Source organism: Tyto alba, unplaced genomic scaffold (assembly GCF_018691265.1).
Source record: "Tyto alba isolate M040663 unplaced genomic scaffold, T.alba_DEE_v4.0 Super-Scaffold_46, whole genome shotgun sequence".
NCBI lineage: Eukaryota > Metazoa > Chordata > Aves > Strigiformes > Tytonidae > Tyto > Tyto alba.
Window position 1 is genome coordinate 6,030,982 of NW_024881322.1, and position 20,015 is coordinate 6,050,996.

Sequence of the window (20,015 nt, forward strand, 5' to 3'; positions counted from 1 at the left end):
GAAAGATTAAAATAACATAAAATGTTAAATGTATTTTTGCTTCAAGGACAGGAAGTATAGTTGAGTGTATGGGCTAGTGTCATGCATTTAGTTTTTTAAAACATACCCTTCACCAATGCCATTGGCACTGAAGCTGCAACAGACTCCAGCTGTTTGAGTGATAATTGATGACTTTGTGAGTGATCGTTATAAACCAGGACTGATGAGTAATATGGCCACTTAATCTGCTTCCTGAGGAGTCTTTAGTTTTATGACAAAGCCACATTTTTCAAATTTGCAGTTATTTGGCATCAGCTGTTGACCATTTTCTCTAAGACTGCTGGGTGTTTTCCTGCAGCATTCTTGAAAAGCTGTAAGACGGGCTTGTGCTACAATTATAGCTGGATTTTGTAATTTCCTAGAAAATCTATGTGGAGTTTCAATAAAACCAGTGATACGTAACCTGACTGCATGTGTTCCAGAGAGTATAACCAACTCACAGAACTGTTTCAGGAGCACCTAAGTAAGGCTTTAGGAAGAAGCATCTCAGTGATGGCTGAAAGAACATAAATATTTCCTGTTGATCTGGAAGGGGCTGTGTAGGTTTTGCTGTAAATATAGACTATGAACCACTGAAAACCTTTAAGCCTGCGAAGAAAGGGCCTTCCCTACAGGGAGACAAAACCCACGTTCTCTTTCTATACCATGTCCCCTCTGAGTTGCTGTCTGAATTTGAAAAGTTAGGTTTTTACCACTCAGGATATCTCTACCTACTCTATGTATAGGCTACTAGTTCAGCAGTTCCATTTGCAAATGTAATCTTTTGTGAATTACCATGCCTGGTAAAGAAATGCTTGGCCTACAGGATCAAAAATCCTGCCTAAGGCACTTGGGTTTTGCTGCCCCATGAGAAAGAGGGGCAGTGGCCTGGAGAAGAGGCTCGTCTTGGCTCTTGAGAGTGAGACCGCTTTGGAGTCCATTGCCCAGGGGGTACAGGTAAGTGTGATTGTCTGGGGGTACCAGAGGTAATCCTTGTCCTCTTCTCTCCCTGTTTTCTGACACTGGGGCTTCCTTATGCCTTTTTCAGGGACTTTCTGGAGACACCAAGCTCCTTCTTTTTGCTTGCTCTATCAGTTTGCCGAAGCAAAAAGTAGTGGCGGGTGAAACTAATAGAGCCAACTGGTAAGTCATGGCAAAAATTCTGGAAACTTAGCAAATGGACATTTGGGGATTTAATCCCTCCCACAGAGGAGAGGAAAAAGACCCAGTTGTATAGCAAGTAGCCTATGCAGATGATGCTTTCTAAACAAATGTGGGAGAAAAAAAATATACAAACCTGCAAGCATCCATATACTGATAGAACTGCTAAAATTGGAAGTCTCTCAGAAATGGTTAAATTCTTATTTTTATTTTCTCTCATACACATACCTGTTCTAGGAAAGATCACATAAGTCATCCTTGTAAGACCTACATAATAGTTTCATAATCTGTGAGGTAAGCAGCAGTCCTGAGTTTGGTGTAATGGATTTGATGGATCCTTGTGATGGGGAATGAGTGACTCACGACTCATGACTCACTTCAAATTTGAGAAAGAAAGCTCAGTTTTGCACACATTGTTTTGAAAGAGTTTAATTTTTTGTGCCTCCAGTCTGCATGCTTAGAATGAAGACCAGTGGACAGTGCTTTCAGTCTGCCTGAGCTCCAGTTTCTCTGAGCTTTGAAAATCAGGGATGGTTTCTTTCTGAAACGGTAATGCAAATCGTTGGAAGCTACTTCAGAAAGTTTGATCAAGATTAAAATACAGGAAAAAAGAAAGGTTCAAAAGAGAAGAAATATCTCATATTGGACACTTAAGTTTAGGCACCTGAGACTATATTTTGAATTGTAGCTAAATTATTATTATATTATAGAGGTTAGGGCCTGTTAGAAAGGAAAGAGCCACCAGAAAATCCCTTTTTCAGGTATGTTGGTACTCTGAAGAAATACAGGGGAAAGGACTGAAGTGTTCATTGGTCTAGAAAGCACGGCCTTTGGGAAAGGAATAGACGATCTCTGGAGAGATCTCTCAGACTTACTTTCTATGATTTTACTCTTAGAATCTTTCCTGTAAGGGTTTAGTGAGCTTTATAAACATTAACTAATCCAAAGAACTGCCTAGGAGACAGAAGCAGAGGAAGCAGTGAGAGAAAAGCCTAGTCAGAGACATTGACAGATGAAGAATGCTTGTCTGATAAAATTAGAGAGCTGCTTAGGTTCTCCATCTATAAAATTAGACAGAGCAAGAAGGGAAGAAAAGAGTACATAAACTTCATGCTCTTCAGTTGAAATTCTATAAACAAGGAAGTACTGCTTGGATATACTGAAAAAGAATCAAAAAATAATTGAAAATTTCTGCAACAAAACTGTCTTACTTCAGCTGGGGCTTTCTACAAGCTGTCACAATACTACCACTGGCAGAATTGAAGCAAGGGAACAAAACCATGATGTACTTCTATTACTCCATCAACCGCTGAATGTAAGAGAGAACTAGCTTTTTCTAACACTAATACTGTTGCCTTAAATTTAAAATGTTATGTGGATGTTGAAGTCAAGATGTGGGGATACACTCAGGGCATTGACATAATTTTCCTAATTTCTTGAAGAAGTCTCTTTTTCATGTGGTGGGAAACAGAGAGATGGAGACAGTTCACTGTTGGCAAAAATACTGGTAAAATTACCAAGCAGATTACCTACATAGAAATGACTGGGCCTCAGCTGTATGCCACTAAGACCATAGCAAAGATTAAGCGATGGCCTTGCAGTTCATCTCATTTTCTAGGCCTCCCATGTGGAAGGAGAAATGCTGATTCCAGTCCCTTCGTCAAAGCATGTTTTAGAATTTCAGGCAAAGCAGGACAGCAGGAGGGAAGGTGCATACTGATGCATATGGATGGAGTTGCTTTCCCATTCCTCTGGTGTGCTTTAGCCTGCCTTTTTATGGAGAAATTGGATGAAGTAGATGTTTTGTGTTGAAAAAGGAGTTCAATAAACATATTACTGAGTCCTGTGCAGTAGACTCCTCTTGAGTGTCCTCATCCATAGCAGCAGTCAGCAGACATTTTGCTGACTGTCCTCAAGCTTGCAGGGATGGGCATGTGGAAACTTCGGTTGAGCACAAGGAGGAGCACACAGGAGGACTTTGCAAGATCTGTTAGTAGGTAATTCATTCCAGACTCCTCCTGTTGTAGGCTGTAGGAATTATCTCTCCCACACGTAGCAGGGCAGTTGGCTAGCTAGTCTAAGGGCTCCCTCTGTAGTCAAAGGATAGAGGTAGGTATCTGCAGAGGGTAACTGCCTCTGTCTTAAGCTACTACACCTTAGGCTAGAATGAATCAACATACGGAGGGGGGTCTCTTTAACAATAGAAAGAGCCTAGACAACAAGTTCAGACTAGACAGCTGTCAGATGCAAGTGGCAACACTGGACTGGCCTCTGCCAGTGGTGACACCTTACCAGACAGAAGCAGGGTCAGATACACAAACACAATACAGGCAAAGATGATCAAAAGGCTTTTATTACCTTGGTGTCCCATCAAGGGTTCCTCAACAATTCCCTGAGCGAGGTAAACAGGACATGGGGAGGCCCGAGGCACTGCGGAGTGATGGCCTGTGGCAAGGAACAATGGTCACAGGCTCATGAAGTTTTTGTGTGAGAATGCACATACGCAGTAAATCTAGGTGATGTGACAGCCTTGCAGGTGGACTCGTACAGGGAAAGTGTGTGATGGGGAAACCCAGCCAAGGACAACGTAAGCAAAAATATGCTACAATGTGAAATAGAGACTGCCATAACAAAGCATAAAGGGATTTATTATAAAGAATCTGGGAAATAGCTGTACTGACCTCCATTGCCTGTCTCCTCACCATTTTTATGCATGTAAACTGTGTGTTGATAGAACAGACTTATAGCCCAATCACATATTTCAGATTACCTGAATGAAATCTTTGGAGCTTTTAGTAACAAGAAACCATTCTTCATTTTGGAAAAAGATCAAGCCAAGTATTTTCAATTTGCTGTTTTTTGGGGCTGAGGGTTTTTTTTAGCAGGTAAGCCTGAAAAAGTTGTCTACATCCTTTGCTGAAGAGGAATAGGCCTGTGCTGTAGATCGAAAGACCAGTCCCACTGATGGGCCACCCAGAATCAGGAACAGTTTTATTGGGGCACTATGAAGACTGTACCCTGCTCATGCTCACGAAAACTGTATGTGCTCCCCATCATGTCATTGAAGTAAGGCTGCAATGGCCATCCTCTTCTTCCCCTACGTCCTCATACCCATGTAGGTGTTCTAAAGGGGCACTCTGTTTTAGAAGAGGTAGGAAGATACATAAAAGCAAAACACAGTTTCTATTGGTGTATGAATCTGCATCATCAGCTGCTCAGTTGTCATAGTACTTCCTCACAGCTTTGGGGCATTTCATAGAGCCTTGGAGAAGTAAGACTTGATAGTTGAGATGTAAATAAATTGGGAGTTCAATATATTCTTAAGATATTCTGAGTTGCTCACAGGAAGAACTATACAAGGAAATATGAATGCAATCTACCCTTCATGTTTACCTCTTGAGTACACACATCATAATGTTTAGTACACACATCAGGATGCTTAATTCAATTTGCAGGAGTCATCCTCCTAGCTGAGGGACAGATTATGTGGGGTTCTTTTTGTTGCACTTCACCAGCATGCAGGACCAGGCACTATTTAATGTACACTACCAAGAACCACCTTGTACTGCAGAATTTTGCTTTTCCTTCATGGTCATGTCTCTAGTTTGGTCAGGGTAATATCGGAGTGCTTCAGAGATATAACAGTATTTGTCTTCTCACCACATTTATGTGATGAATCAGTACAATTATCTCCATTTTGCAATGTGGAAGCGGAATTGCCAAGATTATGAATAACACTGTCAAGCATCTTAATTTGGGGAAGCTGGTTAGTAAACTGTTTTTCTCCAAAGCAAAGCATTATACTGGGGCATGGTTCCCATCTGTTATAGCTGCTGGTTCTTGGTCTTCACTTTGGGCCCTGGAACATGAAGAACACAACCTCAGAGGCCATCTATGAAAATCTAAGTTTAAGTGGAAAGGGAAGGTGCTTAATTTATGGGCTGGAAGTAGACATTTAGGGATAGGTAGGATAAATTCAGGCCTAAGTGCCTAAACCCATTGGTGGAACTTGGGTCTGCCTGTGACAAGCTTGCAGATTCCAGTAGTATTTGTGGCACAGGGCTCGGCATCTCTGAAATGTAAGCCTTCCCTGATTTTGATTCCCAGAATATCTGCAGGACTGCTTGATGAAACAGAATCCAAAAGACACAACCAGCCCCAGATAGTCTTCAGTCTTCTCAGAGACTGGCTTCACACCCTTGTGCACCTGTACGGTGGAGCCTGCTTTATTTCTGAGAGAACTCCCCATGGAGAAACCAGCAGACTGAAGCCAGTTTGGTAGCCATGCTACACCAATTTATAGACATACTGAATCTGACCTTAATGATCTTCTGACGGGTTTTATTTAGAGGGTGGAGACACCATTTCCTTAGTAACTCCTGTAGAGAAAATATAAGAAAACACTGGGCTTTAGGTAAGTCAGCAAAACCTCCTTTCTCACAGTCCACAGCAAAATAACCACGCCACAGAGTCTGTGATACCACAGACTGTGCATGATGTTTTACATGCTCAGCAAATGAGAATCACTGTGATATCCTCTATACTATGGTGTGATAAATTTGATTGCATTCTCTCTCTCTTTTTTTTTAAAGGCAGTATTAATTGCTGTCTCATAACGGGAATGGAATAGCCAGTTTACAGCTTTGTCCACAAGTGAGATTTTTACACCTGTTCTGTTAGTTGAATGGTTTTGGATAGGTTGTTTGTATCACTGTGCAAAACAGTATCAGTGTTAGCAAGTGTGATATGAAGACAAGAACATCTGTGTTTCCGAGTATTTCAGATCACATTGCAGTAGTTGTTTTACACCAGTATATTTAGCACGTGCAAGCTAGTTTGCTGTTCTGCTTGGAAGAGATTGTGTAAGTGTTAAGATGAAAGGAAGACACAAATGGTAAAAATAACTTCAGCTGAAAATCCATCTGAGCAAGAGAATTCAAAGGAAAGTTGGTATTTCTGCCTAAGTTGTACTAAAGTATACAGGGATAAAGTCCTACATAAAACTTTAATGAATCCTAGCAAAAAAAAAAAAAAAAAGTATGTGAGTTGCCTGAAGTGCACTTGTATTCACCTGAAATCTCAAAACCAAACTACTGCTGGCATGTTTTTTCAGGGAATTAACATTGTACACTGATTTTACAAGACTTCTTGAAGTCACAATTTCTTTTCAATATTGTTAGCACTTGTCCTTGGCTAGGGGAGAAGTTTACTGTCTGTCTGTTACTGTTTTTCATACTGACAAGGGACCATTTTTTATCTCCTAGTTGTTCATATGTTAAATGCATTAAACATTAAATACTTACACAGTGCTCACCACTGACACTTCCAACTTCCCTCTCTCCACTCATTTAATTGAAAAGACCATTAGGTAATCCTAAACCCTACAGGCCTGTGGTATTTTCCCTTAAATGAGGGAGTCTCTCTTGGGATATAGCCTAACATTTTCTCTGCTTGAGAAAAAAGCCTAGAAATATTAGGGCCAAAGTCTCTGGGCACCAGCCGTAACCTGGAAAAGCTGTATCAGAAAGAAGTGACAAGTGAAAACACAATTTATCAGGTAGCTTGAGCTTCAGTGTGAGGGAGAAGAACAGGACAACCCATTAGGAGGGGAGACAGACTGACCAGCTGATGCTGGAGTGCACTGGGATGGATGAAATAGGACAGCTGATTATCTTCTCCAGCTCAAGAGAAGGAAGGGAACTGCTGACAGAGAGAGAGGAGTTGGGCATGGAAGTCATCTAAGGGCCACCTGAGTTTCAGCAGACCTCTGAGCTTTTCAGGCTCTTAAAGAAAGTTGAAGTCAGGCAAGCTTCAGAACTTAGTGGCATTATGAGGTCATTTCAGCAGAAACTTGTAAACCACAGAAAGTTTTGTATCTCACTTCTGGGTTAATTTATTAATGCATTTGGGGTTTGCATTGAATAATGTATTTGGGTTATAATGTATTTCTAATTAAGAAGAGCAAAACCCACACAAAGTGTCAGAAAGAAGACTGTGTGAGGTGTGTTTCTGTAGCCAAGACCCTAGTGGAAAGACTACAGGTAGTTATAGTGTGTGGCCACAATGAGCAATATGATTGATTTTGGCTGGTCCAACTCTTCTTGATGTATTTATCTTAAATAAGAGGACAGGGTAATAAGTAACTCTTATCTGGATCTTTTCAACACTGATGTCAAGCCCTCGGAAGTGTTGTGCAAATCCCGATGACTATAGCATCCTGCCTCACTGAATTCACACACAGATCTCAAACATGTGACTGAGCCTGGTTTTAAATTGATTATCATATACAAACCTGTGAAATCTCAGGCTTTCAGGGTGAGGCACATTCACTTTCTCACGCCTGTTTTGGGTTTCCTCAAAGTGGTGCCATACCTCATAAGTTTGCAGTGCCACAACCAGCCCGTCTACCAAGGTGCTCAATGCTTCCTAGCTGGCCTTGTCTGTGGGACAAATGTAATGCTCACAGTCTGTTATGGGTAAAAAGGAAACACCTTATACATAAACCCAAGAATTTATTATTAGTATAATTGAACTTTTAGCACTCTAATCCAACAATCATTATTAGTCTAGATCTAATTATCTCAGGAAAAGAAGGAAAAGAGAAAAAAATAAAAGACATGAATACTCTGGGCAGAAACATGTTAATAATAATAAAAATAACAATAATAATAACAACAGCAAAAATAATAGTTAAATTTGTTGTATACACACTTCCTAGTAGTGTAGTTCCTTTTCTAAATGTAATGCTTTTACTCTTCCACTGCTCCTCTGAGTCCTAAGGCAATGATTAGGAGATCTGTTCTACAAACAGCAGTAATTTCCGTATTCCATCCTCTTCAGAATAGCAATCAACTTTCCACTAACTTTATGGAATAAGATTGGTCTAGATATTTTGACATATATATTCACATTACCACACACAGCACTAGGAAATCCAGGGGACATAAAATCTGAATGTTCCTTGGTGCTTTTGCAGTGGTATTTGCAACAGACAACATCTTGGCACAGGAAAACTAGCTGATCTGGTTATGAGAAGATTGCAAAATTATTTTACCAGTTTTATTTTGTGTCAGAACCCTTGAAACTGAGGAAACAGTGCATCTGCTACCTGCTTTATTCCAGGGGGCGTATTACATCTGCAGAAGAAGGCAGATTCTCTTTGACAAATTTCTACCTAAAAAAAAAATTCTAATGGAAAAAATGGAAGTACCAGCTTCTTAATAGTATCCTACTAGTGTAGCGCTCTTTCACTGCATAGAAGTGCAAAATTTTTTGAACGTTGCTTGATGTCTCTATAGATTATTTCCATCACATGTAAGGGTAGCATAAAATCCTGTAGATTTACATCATTAAAAATAAAATTTCATGTTTAGAGAAGAGGCACAATGCTTCTGAGAGCTCTGCTGTGTATCAGTACTTGGGGTGATGCTGGCTATGTTTGTGTCTCTAATCTGATAGCTCTTACAACGCAAAATAGCTATTTGTATTATTCCTTTTTGCAGCCACATTAGGCAGAGAAAGAGCCTTCTAAAGGGAGAAGTGTCCTAAGAATCTACAATCTTGATCTGTGACTGTCCTTGAGCAGAGGATGGGGGGGTCTGCATCTGCCCTTCTAGACTCTTAATTACCAGCCTTTCACATGCAGCAGTAGAAGTCAAGGACAAGGTGGAAGAAACTCTGCAGTGAGTCCAGCAAAACCTACTTTTTTACTTCTTTGGTTAAAGCTTCATGTTTCATTTGGGTTAAATTCTGCTATTACACACACACACAGAGCATGATTTCAGTGAGAGCTGAACACAAAAAAATAATAGAAACCAAAGAGTTTGGCCCTTGTCTTGTAACCCAGAGACAATCCTAGTCTGTTGATGAAAACACTGTTGCATTAATAATGCAAGAGTCTCTCTGGGATGTTTTAGGTTCACACTTGCAGAATTTCGTGATGGCATTGGAAAGAATTGTGTGTGTCTGGGGCATAGCTGGTGTGTATCACTTCGAATGACATAGGAACCTGAAAAGGGGAAGGATCTTTGAAAAATTGCAGTGCTTTTGACCATTTTGTCTTTTTGAAATTTGAAATTCAGCAAGGCAAATAGAAAATTACTGAAAAATAAGAATTTAGGGACCTTATCTTGTATTCCTTATTATTTCTGCTAACAAGATTGCAGATATGACACGAACATATGTTTTAAAACCAGAGAGTCCTTGAATACTATCTTTATCTAAAAGCAGTCTTTCCTTGGTTTTGGTCTTTTTTACACAACTGGTGGCAAAACAAAGTGATTAGGGCAAATTGTTTGCTGTTTCACATGTGCCTGATTTCAAACAGAAAAAAAAGCTGCCAGGTATGAAATGATCGTTCTGTGAAATCTAGAGGCCTAAAATAAGTGCAGGGGACTCTCCACAGGTATTTTATACCCTTGAAAGCAGCTCCTTGCTGCTCTAAGTCCCATGCAGTCTGGTTTGGACTGGGACCCCCTCTTTGACCAGTCAGTTGTGTCTTCCCTGCACCCAGGAAACTTGGCTCCTGACTGACAAATTTTGTTCTGTCTAAGCTGCAGTGAAGCAGACCATTGGGAAAGTGTCAGTGTGTGACAGCTGGCCAGAAAACAGTTCTGTTTTCCCTTCTTCTCAAAATACCAATTAAAAAAGAATACATACACACACACACACATATATATATATATAAACTCCGATTCTTCTCCCATTTTCATCTTTGACATCAACAGATGATGGTAAATGTCACAGAAATACTTTTATCCAAACTCCAAAATTCTGGGCACAAAGGGAAGATATGTGACCTGAGATGCTGGCCCATATTTCTTTTCAATCATTAAACTGCCTGCGCAGTACAAAACCCCCTGCAGAAATACACAAAGAGAGGGCTTTGTTTCTAAACACTTAGAAGTCTTTTGAGAAGTAAAACAATATGATAATGGAGCTGCAGGGCATGCCTTATCCATTGAGGAATAAAACTTAGACATGTTAATTACACTATCATAAATGAGAGAAGTGTTTTCTCTACTGTGTAGTTAATGGCAAGAATATTTTGTCACTGAGGTTAGAAATGTATTTGAAATCTTTAGGAAACCTAAAAAACGCAATTATATTTTCAGAAGGAAAAGTAGAACTAATAAAACATATAATATTTTTAATTACCCTAAAAAATACAGTTTTTGACAATACCCAGGCTGTGTTTTTCCTGGTTTCAGGTACTCTCTTGTTTAACTTTAAAATTTTGTTTACAATAATATTACCTCAACGTAAGTGAATTTATATTGGGATTTTGAGAACAGATCATTCTCAGCAGGAAAGTGGAGGCAAGACTTATTTTGCTGAAGAGCTCCAGGGTGACTCTCAATTCCATCAGATGTATTTTGCGTGTTACCATCTCAAAAATCAGCAAAATCATCCTTTCCTTATCCTAATTTAGGGGTGTGAGACATTAGAAAGACTTTCAGGAGCCAAGACAAAAAGGTGCAGTTTAATATGTTTATTCGAAGAAAACTTTTCTAAAATGGCAGAAAATAATGCTGTATGGAAAAAGAGATGGTGCCTACGTGCTACGTGCCATTTTGTGGTGCTTGCCTTTATCAGTGAGCGCTGGGGACACAGAGTTGGAGGTCCCACACCTCCAGCGACAACAGGGACCACCAGGCTGCTTTGATGACGACACATTCAAGTGTGTGGGTCTCTAGGAGTGCCCAGTTTAAGGGGCACCTGGAGGCATTGCTCTGCTGTTTTTGAAGGCATCACCACCAAAGGCTGCTTTAGGCAGAAGCAGCTCCAGGGACCCCCTGGCTGTGCCCCTGGGAGCGTCACACAGCAAAGCAACAGGGCCCTGAGCTGAGTGCCCTTTTCATCTGGGAGCTGAAGCAAAGGGGGAATGGTGACAGTGGCTGAGGTGATTCCCTCTTTGCAATGTGAAGTAATCCCACGCCTGTTGCCTTCCCTGCTTCCCAGAGGGGGGGTCCCATGCCTGTCCCAGGGATGTAGGGATTTAGGTATGGAACAGCTTCCACAGGGCAGAGCATATTTGGGGGTGGGCAGAAGCGATGCTTTCATCAGAGGAGAAAATAAATGATAGAGGAAGAACCCTGCTTGCTGAAATGTATTAAAAGAGTTCTAAAACTTAATTAAAAATAATGCTGTGGGAAGCTTGTAAGGTCACCATTTTACAAACAAACTGGTGCTCTTAGTAAACTAATGTTGCCACTTACTACGCTGTAGTTCACAGCATATCCCAGAAGGAGGTACAGGTGTACTGGTCCTCGCAAGAGGATGCTGCACACATGGTACAACCTCCAGGGCCGTGTCAGACCTTAGCCCAACTACTCACACCAGAAGAAGCCAGCTCGGGTGAGCTCACAGGAACCCTGCACTGTCAGAGCAGCCGGAGAGCTGGGTGGGTGCTAGAAACGACTGAGCAGCTCCGGCACCTCCGACAGGTCTGGAGAAGACACGGACACAGGACTGAAGTAGTCCTTTAAGATGGGCCTTGAACGTCATCCCCGCAAAGGCGTAGATCACGGGGTTCAGGCAGCAGTGGATGAAGGAGATGGTTTCAGTCAGCTGCAGGGCCAGGGCTATCTGGTAGCTTGCCTTGCAGTCATTGATGATGTGCAGGCTCTGCAGAGAGTCTAGGAACAGTGCGACGTTGAAGGGAGTCCAGAAGAGGAAGAAAACGATGATGATGATGAAAATCATCTTAATTGCCTTGATCTTGTTCCGATTTTTGCATTTTTGCAGGTTTTTCAGTATCTGGGCGTAGCAGCAAATGAGGATACTAAGAGGAATCAAGAGGCCTAAGATATTGGCTGCAAACTGAGAAACAACCTTCCAGGTATTGTCGCCTGGGGGGTATGTGGAAACACACTGCACAGACTGCTCGATTTCCAGCTGCTGGTTGAACATGATGTTGGGTACGGAAGCCAAGCCAGCCACGAGCCACAGGATTAAACTGATAATTGTGCCACAAGAGGCTGTCCGTATCTTCATGGCATAGACAGCGTGGACAATTGCTATATACCTGTCTATGCTCATTAGGGTTATAAAGAAAATACTGCTATAAAAGCCTGTGTAATAAACGCCAGCCATTATCTTGCACATAGCATTGCCAAAAACCCACTGGTCCGACGCATAGTGGGCTTGGAAAGGGAGAGGCACAACAAAGAGGAGATCAGAGGCTGCGAGGTTCAGCAGGCAGATGTCAGTCATTGTCGCCAGCCTTTTCCTGGTCAGGAGAACCCAAAGGACCAAGGAGTTTCCCACAAGGCAGAAAACAAACACAAGGCAGTAAAGAATTGGCAGAAAGAGAGATTTAAACCTGCGAAAGCTGTTTCCTTCGTTGCACGGAGCAGTGTTTTCATCATATCCATAGTCGTATTCTGTTGTTCCAAGGAACTGGCTTGTGGGATTCATCTCAGATACCTGTGCAGGAAAGACCAAGAGATAAATGGCTAACTGTCCTAGCATGGGACTCCCAGGGTTGCTTCTGCCTGCCTTTGTGCTGCATTGAGCCCATGGGCCAGCCCCCAGTCAGAGAGGGATAGCACAATGCTGTCTTGGTCTCACTGCCTGGCCAAGAGCAGCTGTACCACCAAAAAGGCCTGCCAGTTGTTCCTGTACTTGTGTAAGTATGAGCACTGGATGCCCTCAGTTTCCCCGAAACTGCCTCAGTGCCAGGGAGTTAGCCCCTCATCATTGCAGCGACAGGGAAATTTCATGTTCTGAATAGTCAAAATGGTATAAAACCTGCATCTGATCTAAGAATCTGGATTTTCTTGTGCTCCCTTGAGTGGAAAAGCTTTTTGCCTGTAGCTTAAAGACCCTTATAAAAGCATCTGGACTGAAGAAGCCACCACCCATCAGCATAGCAACATTTTTAGCTGAGCTGATCCAGGCTAGATGCTGACATGGAGTGCAGAGACATGTAAGCTGGTTTTCTATGGGTGAGTTCAGGTCTGCATACAAAAATCCTCCGTAGCAGCAAGGAGTTCGCAGGGCTACGCCTGCAGTGCTGAGCTCTGGGCTGCGGCAGCGAGGCTGCCACTGACCTCCAGGTTAGCTGGCGAGCAGTTTGGCTGTGCCTATTTCTAAAACGCAGCAGTTTATTGCACCTGTCTGTTCTGCCCAACTTCAGTTTTCTAGCACTCAAGGGGGGGTGTTTCCTCTCTGTCATTTCTGAAGAATTGTAATGAAGAGAGCTTTCAAATAGCCTGACCCGCTCTCGAAAAGTGAGTCAGTGCTTTATCCACCTTTTTTTTTTTTTTTTTTTTCAGGTGTCACCTCATGACCCCTATAAAAGGGGATCTGGTTTGCAGAGTTAAGTGTTCACATTTTAAGAAGGAATGGTTCTTTCAAAAGACACTATTTCAGAGAATTTTGCCTTGTCACTGCTAAGACATTTGCAGGTTTATTGCGCACTGCACTTGCGTTATGCTTGCATACAGTTTGATCACACTGTTAAAGATCTTCAAAGACACAGGAGTCTTCAAAGACACAAAGTTTCCAGGAGGGAAGAACCATTTGTAATAATCATTGGTATTAAGCTGGAGCAATAATATGAATGACAATGATTAATTTATTAAAAGTAGAGGACATCCTTTCCTGAGTTAAAAATCGCTGCTTGGGTATGCAAAGAGAGGACGGTGAAAATTTTCATATCGATGAGGAAGGAATCAGGTTTCACCACTTCTTGCCCGGCTGTGCCACCTTGTGCAGGGAAACAGGAGGACCCGTACGCACAGCACGGAGGGGTGCTGGAGTCGGGGTTTGTCCTCTGTTCCCGGTATGGGTGCTGCTCGTGCCTCACTGACCTGCCTCAGCTTTTCTTGGGGCACCAGGACCAAAGTCAACTGGCATGTGCAATGCAGAGAAACCTGTTGCAAATACAGTACTCAGCCCTACTGGGTTCCTTGTTCGGAAATAAGGAGTAATGACAGAAAGGCAGTGCTGTAATCTACGTTGAAAGTGTAATTCTTTTGTATATTGAGTTTTCAGCTGTAGATAGGACATCTGCATTATTAATTTCAACTTTGTTTTCATGCATAAACCCCTTAATATCACGCTATTTAGTCACTAGATAATATCTGTTCATGCAGCAACAGGTATGGGTAGAAAATATTTCCTGCTAATGCTTTTGATGTCTGACCCTGACACACTGTGACTGCAAACGTTGCAGCAATTGCTTGCTTTTCTTAATTGCCTGTCATGGACCCCTTAAAAGCGGTCCATATATTCAACAATCAAAAGTAAAAAATTTTCAAAAAATAATAAATACTGTGTGATAGATAGATAGATAGATTAGATAGATAGATAGATAGATAGATAGATAGATAGATAGATAGATAGATAGATAGATAGATAGATAGATAGATAGATACAGATACATAGATATAGATTTATAGATATGGTGCATCTGATTTTGACAGAATTCAAAAGAGTTTTTCCTGGACTGAACAGAGACTGGAGATGCTCCACTTTTGACTTTCAGACCACCTTTACACCGTTAACACCTCTGACAGCTTCCAACCAGGGCACAGCATTTTCCATTTTCTCCCCTCTCCACATCAGTTTGTAAAACAGTCAAACTGAAAAAGCAATTTTCCGGAGGGTATCAAGAGAGAGAGGACTGCTGCAGGTCTCTTTCCCCTGGTTGCCAAAGTTAGCCTGTTACTTTTAAGGGTAGCACATTAAATGTGGATGGACTTTACCTTTAACAGCAAGAAGCCTCTACTCTCTCAGTTGACCCCGGTCCACTTTTCCTTCTATCGTGTCCGTGTCCTCTCTCTTGGGCTCCGGAGTTTCCAGGAGGCTTACTGCATCGCTTGTGGAGATGGCTGAGATTTGGTGATATGCGGGTGTCAAATGGACAGCTGCCAGTTCCAGGATAGGTTTTGAGGCAAATAGAAGATTTTATAGCTGCAGTAAACAGGAAAAGAGGTGTGAGGGCTTACAAACACATTCTGTGAAACACAAGTCAAATACAGCTCTTTTTGAAGACAGAAAAGATCGTACATGAAGAGGTGCTAATGTTTGCTAAACTCCTTCTTCACAGTCACCCCTGATTTAAGTGAAAAATTTAAAAGTTCAGATGTCTCCATCGCAGAACACACCCTAATAAATTTGCAACTTTTTACAGAAGCTGTCATATAATTTCTGAGTCGCACTATTTTAGTTTTTCGTTTCCTTCAGCTAATATTGTCTTGTACTTTGCAGTCTGGTTATGTCCCTCCCCATTAGTAATGTATTAAGTTTCTGAGCAAAATAAGAACTCACAGGTACTGATACTCCTTTGCAATAATTTTTTAACCATCTTTTATTCAAGCGGAGATATTTCAGAGTTTCTTTGCCACCTTCATGTTTTTTAAAGTATATTTTAGTGCATTTAGGATACATGGTCAAGACAAAATATTGAAACAAGGACAGGCTTTTAATTTTTTATTTCTTTCAATAGCTTCAAATTATTTTTGTTTTGTGTAATACTGTAAATTGTGGTGCTTTATAAATCAGCCAAATTATATGATTTTCATCCATTAATCTCAACAAGCATAATTTTCCTGATCTACTGGAGCACAGAGAACAAAAGAGATTTGCCCAAGAGTCCCAAACAACTATGTGGCAGATTCAAAGCACGGCTGTTATTAAAGTTATTTACCTGTTCTTTGCTAACAGCTAGCAGCTCCAATCCAAAGTAGCTTTCCAGCTTGCTGGCTGCTACATAAACAAATAGTGAAAGAATGTCCCAAAGAAGAGAAGAGCTAAATACTTCAAGCAGACAAAAAAAAAAAAAGTGAGAAAATAGGCTCAGGAAAAAAAAAAAAAAAAAGAAGTAACGTAATGAAGGACCTGGCACTAGTCAGTAGCACAGCCAGAAATAAAAGACCTGTCCCCTGAGGTATTCAAAATGCTACCGATGACCATGGCATCACACTGCTCAAGTACTCAATTGGTCTTATTATGTAAGAGAGACCAGTTCCTCTTTTTTAATTTATTTTTTTTCAGAACTAACTTTTTAACATTGTTGTAACAGAACTTTCTTTTATTCTATTCTCTCTTTATTCATTATACGATTAATAATATGTCAATACTATGTCCTGCTGTTACAGACATACAGTACAACATAATGTAACTCCATTCTATTTACTTTTTTTTTTTAGAAATCAATAAGGTCAGCTTTCATTGTTTCTTATGATCAAAACATCAATCAGTTAAAGACGTCCCTTTCTCCATTGGATGCTTTTTGCATTAGTTGGGATGCTAAGTTAATAACATATATAAAAAAAATAAAGAATAGTTTGATATGAAACTGACAAAATAATGACATGTATTGGCATTTTAAAAAATTTATACATATTCTAAACTGAAAAAAAAAATCTTACATTCTTTCTTGAGTTATTTTCTGTTGCCTGTATTATGATTTTGTAAAAAAAAAAAATTCATTTCATTCAAAATGTGTATTTTTTTAATTGGGAAATCTTCCAGTTGTGTATTTGCATCAGCTGCAATTCTGCACGGCCAGGCAAAGCATGGCATGAAGCTGGAAGAGCGCAGCAGGGAACTGTCAGAGGAAATGCACCGTGTATTGGAGAAAGCTGGAGCAAGCAAGAAGATGCAGAGGCCCTTAAAGGCTAGGAAAAGAGCTTGAATTCAAGTGAAAAAAAAAAGATAAGATACAAGTGAGCGTGCCTGGAGACTGCTGTGGTTGCGGGATGGCTGGCTGCTGTTCTTTGGGCAAACCGGAGAGGACTACGCCGAGTGTATGGGTAACAGCCTGTAATAAGGAGAGGGAGGAAAAAATTGTGGTGGTGCCGGTGTTTTGAAGGGAAACAGCAGAATTACGGGGTCTAATGTAACGTTTCCAAGAGCAGATTTGCTGTGTTTTGAGAAGTGATATATATGTTTGAGTCCCTGGCCCTGCCTGGCTTTCAGAAAGGTTTATGTGCCTGTGCCTATTCTGGGGTTGTTGGTGTTCCTGACACACAGCTGTCTCCCGAGCTTTTCTCAACAGAGTAATACAATTCATTAAAGGCAATGGAGGATGTGATTTGTCAAAGGCAGTGAAAGGAAGGGAGAAGAGCAGGTTTAGGAAATGACAAATACGGCTTTGGAAAGGTGCTGTCCCTGACTGGCAGGTATTAGGTTGGCCCACAGCACGGGGGTAGACTTGGGAACTGTTGGCTGAAAGGATGATATTTTAAAACTAACGGGAGATGCCTGGGTTGGGGGACAGGGAAGAACTGGAGTCAGATTTTATTCATCTCCCCATGCTGAGCCCTACTCATTCTGCTACAGGTAATTTGAGGGGAGCGTGGGCAGGCAGAGCTCTGCTGGGCTGGAGGATGGTAGAGATAAATAACCACGGGTGTATTCACAGATGTAGAGTGCTGAAAGCTGCAGGTATGCTAAATTTCCCTTGAAAGTTCAGAGGAAGATACCAGTGGGGGGGTTGGGAGGTACGCATTTCTGATTTTCCCTTTTTATCTGTGAGCCAGGCTGTAATGACCTGTATCCTTCCTGACACTTTTTCAGTCTGTGAGTAGCATTCACTTCATCCGAGTTAAACAAGGGCCACGCAAGCAAACAGGGATTTTCTGCCGAGCCAACAAACAGCCCTTTGAAGTTCATCTGTGGATGATAACAAAGCAGAAAATGTGGTAAACCGGAAAGAGGCGGTAAAAAATGAACAGGGACATTAAAGGTCACCTGCACTTGCAAGTGCTGAACTCGAGCAGAAAGAGGTGCAGAGAGGCTGCAAGGTGTCAGGAGGAGCAGCGCAAGAGAGGTGGGCTCCGCTTGGTAAAGCAAAGCTGTGGAAGGGGTAGGTTGACTAGGTACAGATAACCCTGCGAGGAAATGACCAGGGGAAAAGGAGGATTGTCTCACCTTACATGACGAACAGGCATATGAGAACAATATTTACAGGTTGTCCCTTGGGCTGCAGGGAGTTTGCTAGCAGGGAGCTGGGGCTGTGGGGCAGCCATCCCCCGGCAGGAGAGGAAGACGGCGGGTGTAAAATGGTCCTTGGTTAAGAGTGTGCAGGAGACGCCTGACCTGGGGGCTCTCATCGCCAGGGACAGGACAGCAGGCACCGGGCAGTCCCTCCCAGGGCCTCGGGGGTGCTCCCAAGGTGCTGGGTGGGAGCCACAGGGCAGGGAGTTCCCAGATCTGTTTGCTAAGACCCCCCTCTGAAATCCACTCTAGTGCTTCCTTCTTCAGCAGCCCTGGCTGCTGTCTTGCAGCATCCCTCCAGTTGAGTTTTACCTGGACACTAATACCAGCGCTAGCTGTGTAACTCCATACTCTTGTGGGCTTTCCTGTGAGAAGGAAATACCTTACAGCAAAACAGAGACAACTGACTGTTGGCATCTCTGGTGCTCCAGCCCGTGGCGCGTTTGGGTTTGGGTGCAGGAGCTGTGACACACACCACGTTCCATGTGCCCCATCAGGACTGCAAGCTGCAGGAGAGAAGAGCCATGTGGCATCACCACCTGGGTGCAAACGCCAGTGCAGAGGCAACGCAGTCACCACTCAGGTTAAGAAACACAGCAAAAATGTTGCTGTAGGAGGAGCCTTCTGGATTTTCTTCTTATGTTTTGATGGAGGGTATCAGGTCAGCCTGCAGTGGCCGCAGCAGCCCCAGGCAGATGGCAGGTGCTAGGGAGTCTCCGTGGGGCTGTGCACAACACCATTCATGCTTCCTCTTTAGCTGAGCCTGCTGCCATCACCACCACAGCAGTTGTTGTATTTACTCTCCAAAGTTACGGTTTCTGCTGTTTTTTCTTCTGTCAGAAAAGTTGCTTCAGTGGGGAAAAAAACCACATGCGATGCTTCATATAGCTGAAGATACTGCCAGCCTAAAAGTGACCAGCATGTCAGAATAACGCAGACTTCCATTCCCCCAAACTGCCGGGGGCCCCAAGATCAGGGAAATGATGCTCCACTGAAGCCCCATGTTAAATGGAAAGGTTGTGGTAAATGCCACCATCAAAATGAATCTTGCTGTGAGGCAAACAGCATGGCCACGCCTGCAGCTCCTGCAGCCAGACATGTTCACTGGCACCCGGGGACCACCCATGCATGCTAGCTCAGCCTCTGACATTAATCCCAGAGCGTTTTCTTATTCTGTGCCGCCACTGCATCCCCTCAGCCTGGGGGTGACGGCCACCTTAGCTGCTGCAAAACTGCTATGCTCTTGTAGAAACCTCTCCTTCCTCCTACAGACGGTCTAGATGAATTGAGTTTGAACACAGAAAGGAAACTGTGGTTGCAACAGAAGACACCACCAGCAAGAACTTGCTTTGTCCTCAGGAGCCCCAGCCGCGAGACCTGGTATGGCTCTGTCTGCTTGGTGAGGCGGATGGGAAGCACCTTTCTGACACCACACACAGGCTCTGGTGTTGGTGTAGCAGCCATTAGGAAAAGATGGGTATAAAAGCAGAGTAAGATACCTTACCCGGTAGGATGTTTTCCAAGAATAGACTAAGTATTTCCTGGTTCTGCTTACTATCATAGCACCTGGCTGGAAAGCAGAGGACAAGTTTGTGATGCTCTTCTTCCACCCATCTCAAAGCGGAGGTAAGCAGCCGAATCAGTGGTCCAAGAAGAGCACTTTCCTCTGCCTCTGATGGACAGCAAAATAAGAGCAGCTTCTTAGTCAAAAAGAGGCATTTCCCATTCAAATCAGCTCTCACTTTGCATCTCAGAGGGCTTACTCTGTCTCGTTAGAAGAGGAGGGAAGAGGTGACTTGGTTCAGCAGAGAAAGCCAAACCAGATTAACTGGAACAGGGGATATGTGATGTCCATAAAAGCTGGGTTGCTCAGCTAAAATGGCTTG

General features: G+C 42.4%; 1 protein-coding gene across 3 annotated transcripts; it reads right to left on the minus strand.

Moving 5' to 3' along the window:
* Positions 1 to 10,654: 10,654 nt before the first annotated feature.
* On the minus strand, positions 10,655 to 19,767 carry LOC104357467 (C-C chemokine receptor type 8). 3 transcript variants are annotated; one of them, XM_032991248.2, is made up of 5 exons: positions 19,634 to 19,767; positions 15,836 to 15,945; positions 14,892 to 15,099; positions 12,503 to 12,606; positions 10,655 to 12,409 (listed from the first exon to the last, which is right to left on the minus strand). In XM_032991248.2, exons 4-5 carry the CDS (start codon positions 12,595 to 12,597, stop codon positions 11,542 to 11,544), a joined length of 963 nt encoding a protein of 320 aa, XP_032847139.2. In that variant the 5' UTR covers positions 12,598 to 12,606; positions 14,892 to 15,099; positions 15,836 to 15,945; positions 19,634 to 19,767; the 3' UTR covers positions 10,655 to 11,541. The 3 variants fall into 3 exon arrangements, with proteins under 3 accessions (XP_032847139.2, XP_032847138.2, XP_009961195.3); XM_032991247.2 differs by having other exon boundaries at positions 10,655 to 12,606; XM_009962893.3 differs by lacking the exon at positions 15,836 to 15,945 and having other exon boundaries at positions 10,655 to 12,606.
* Between the last annotated feature and the right edge of the window lie 248 nt (positions 19,768 to 20,015).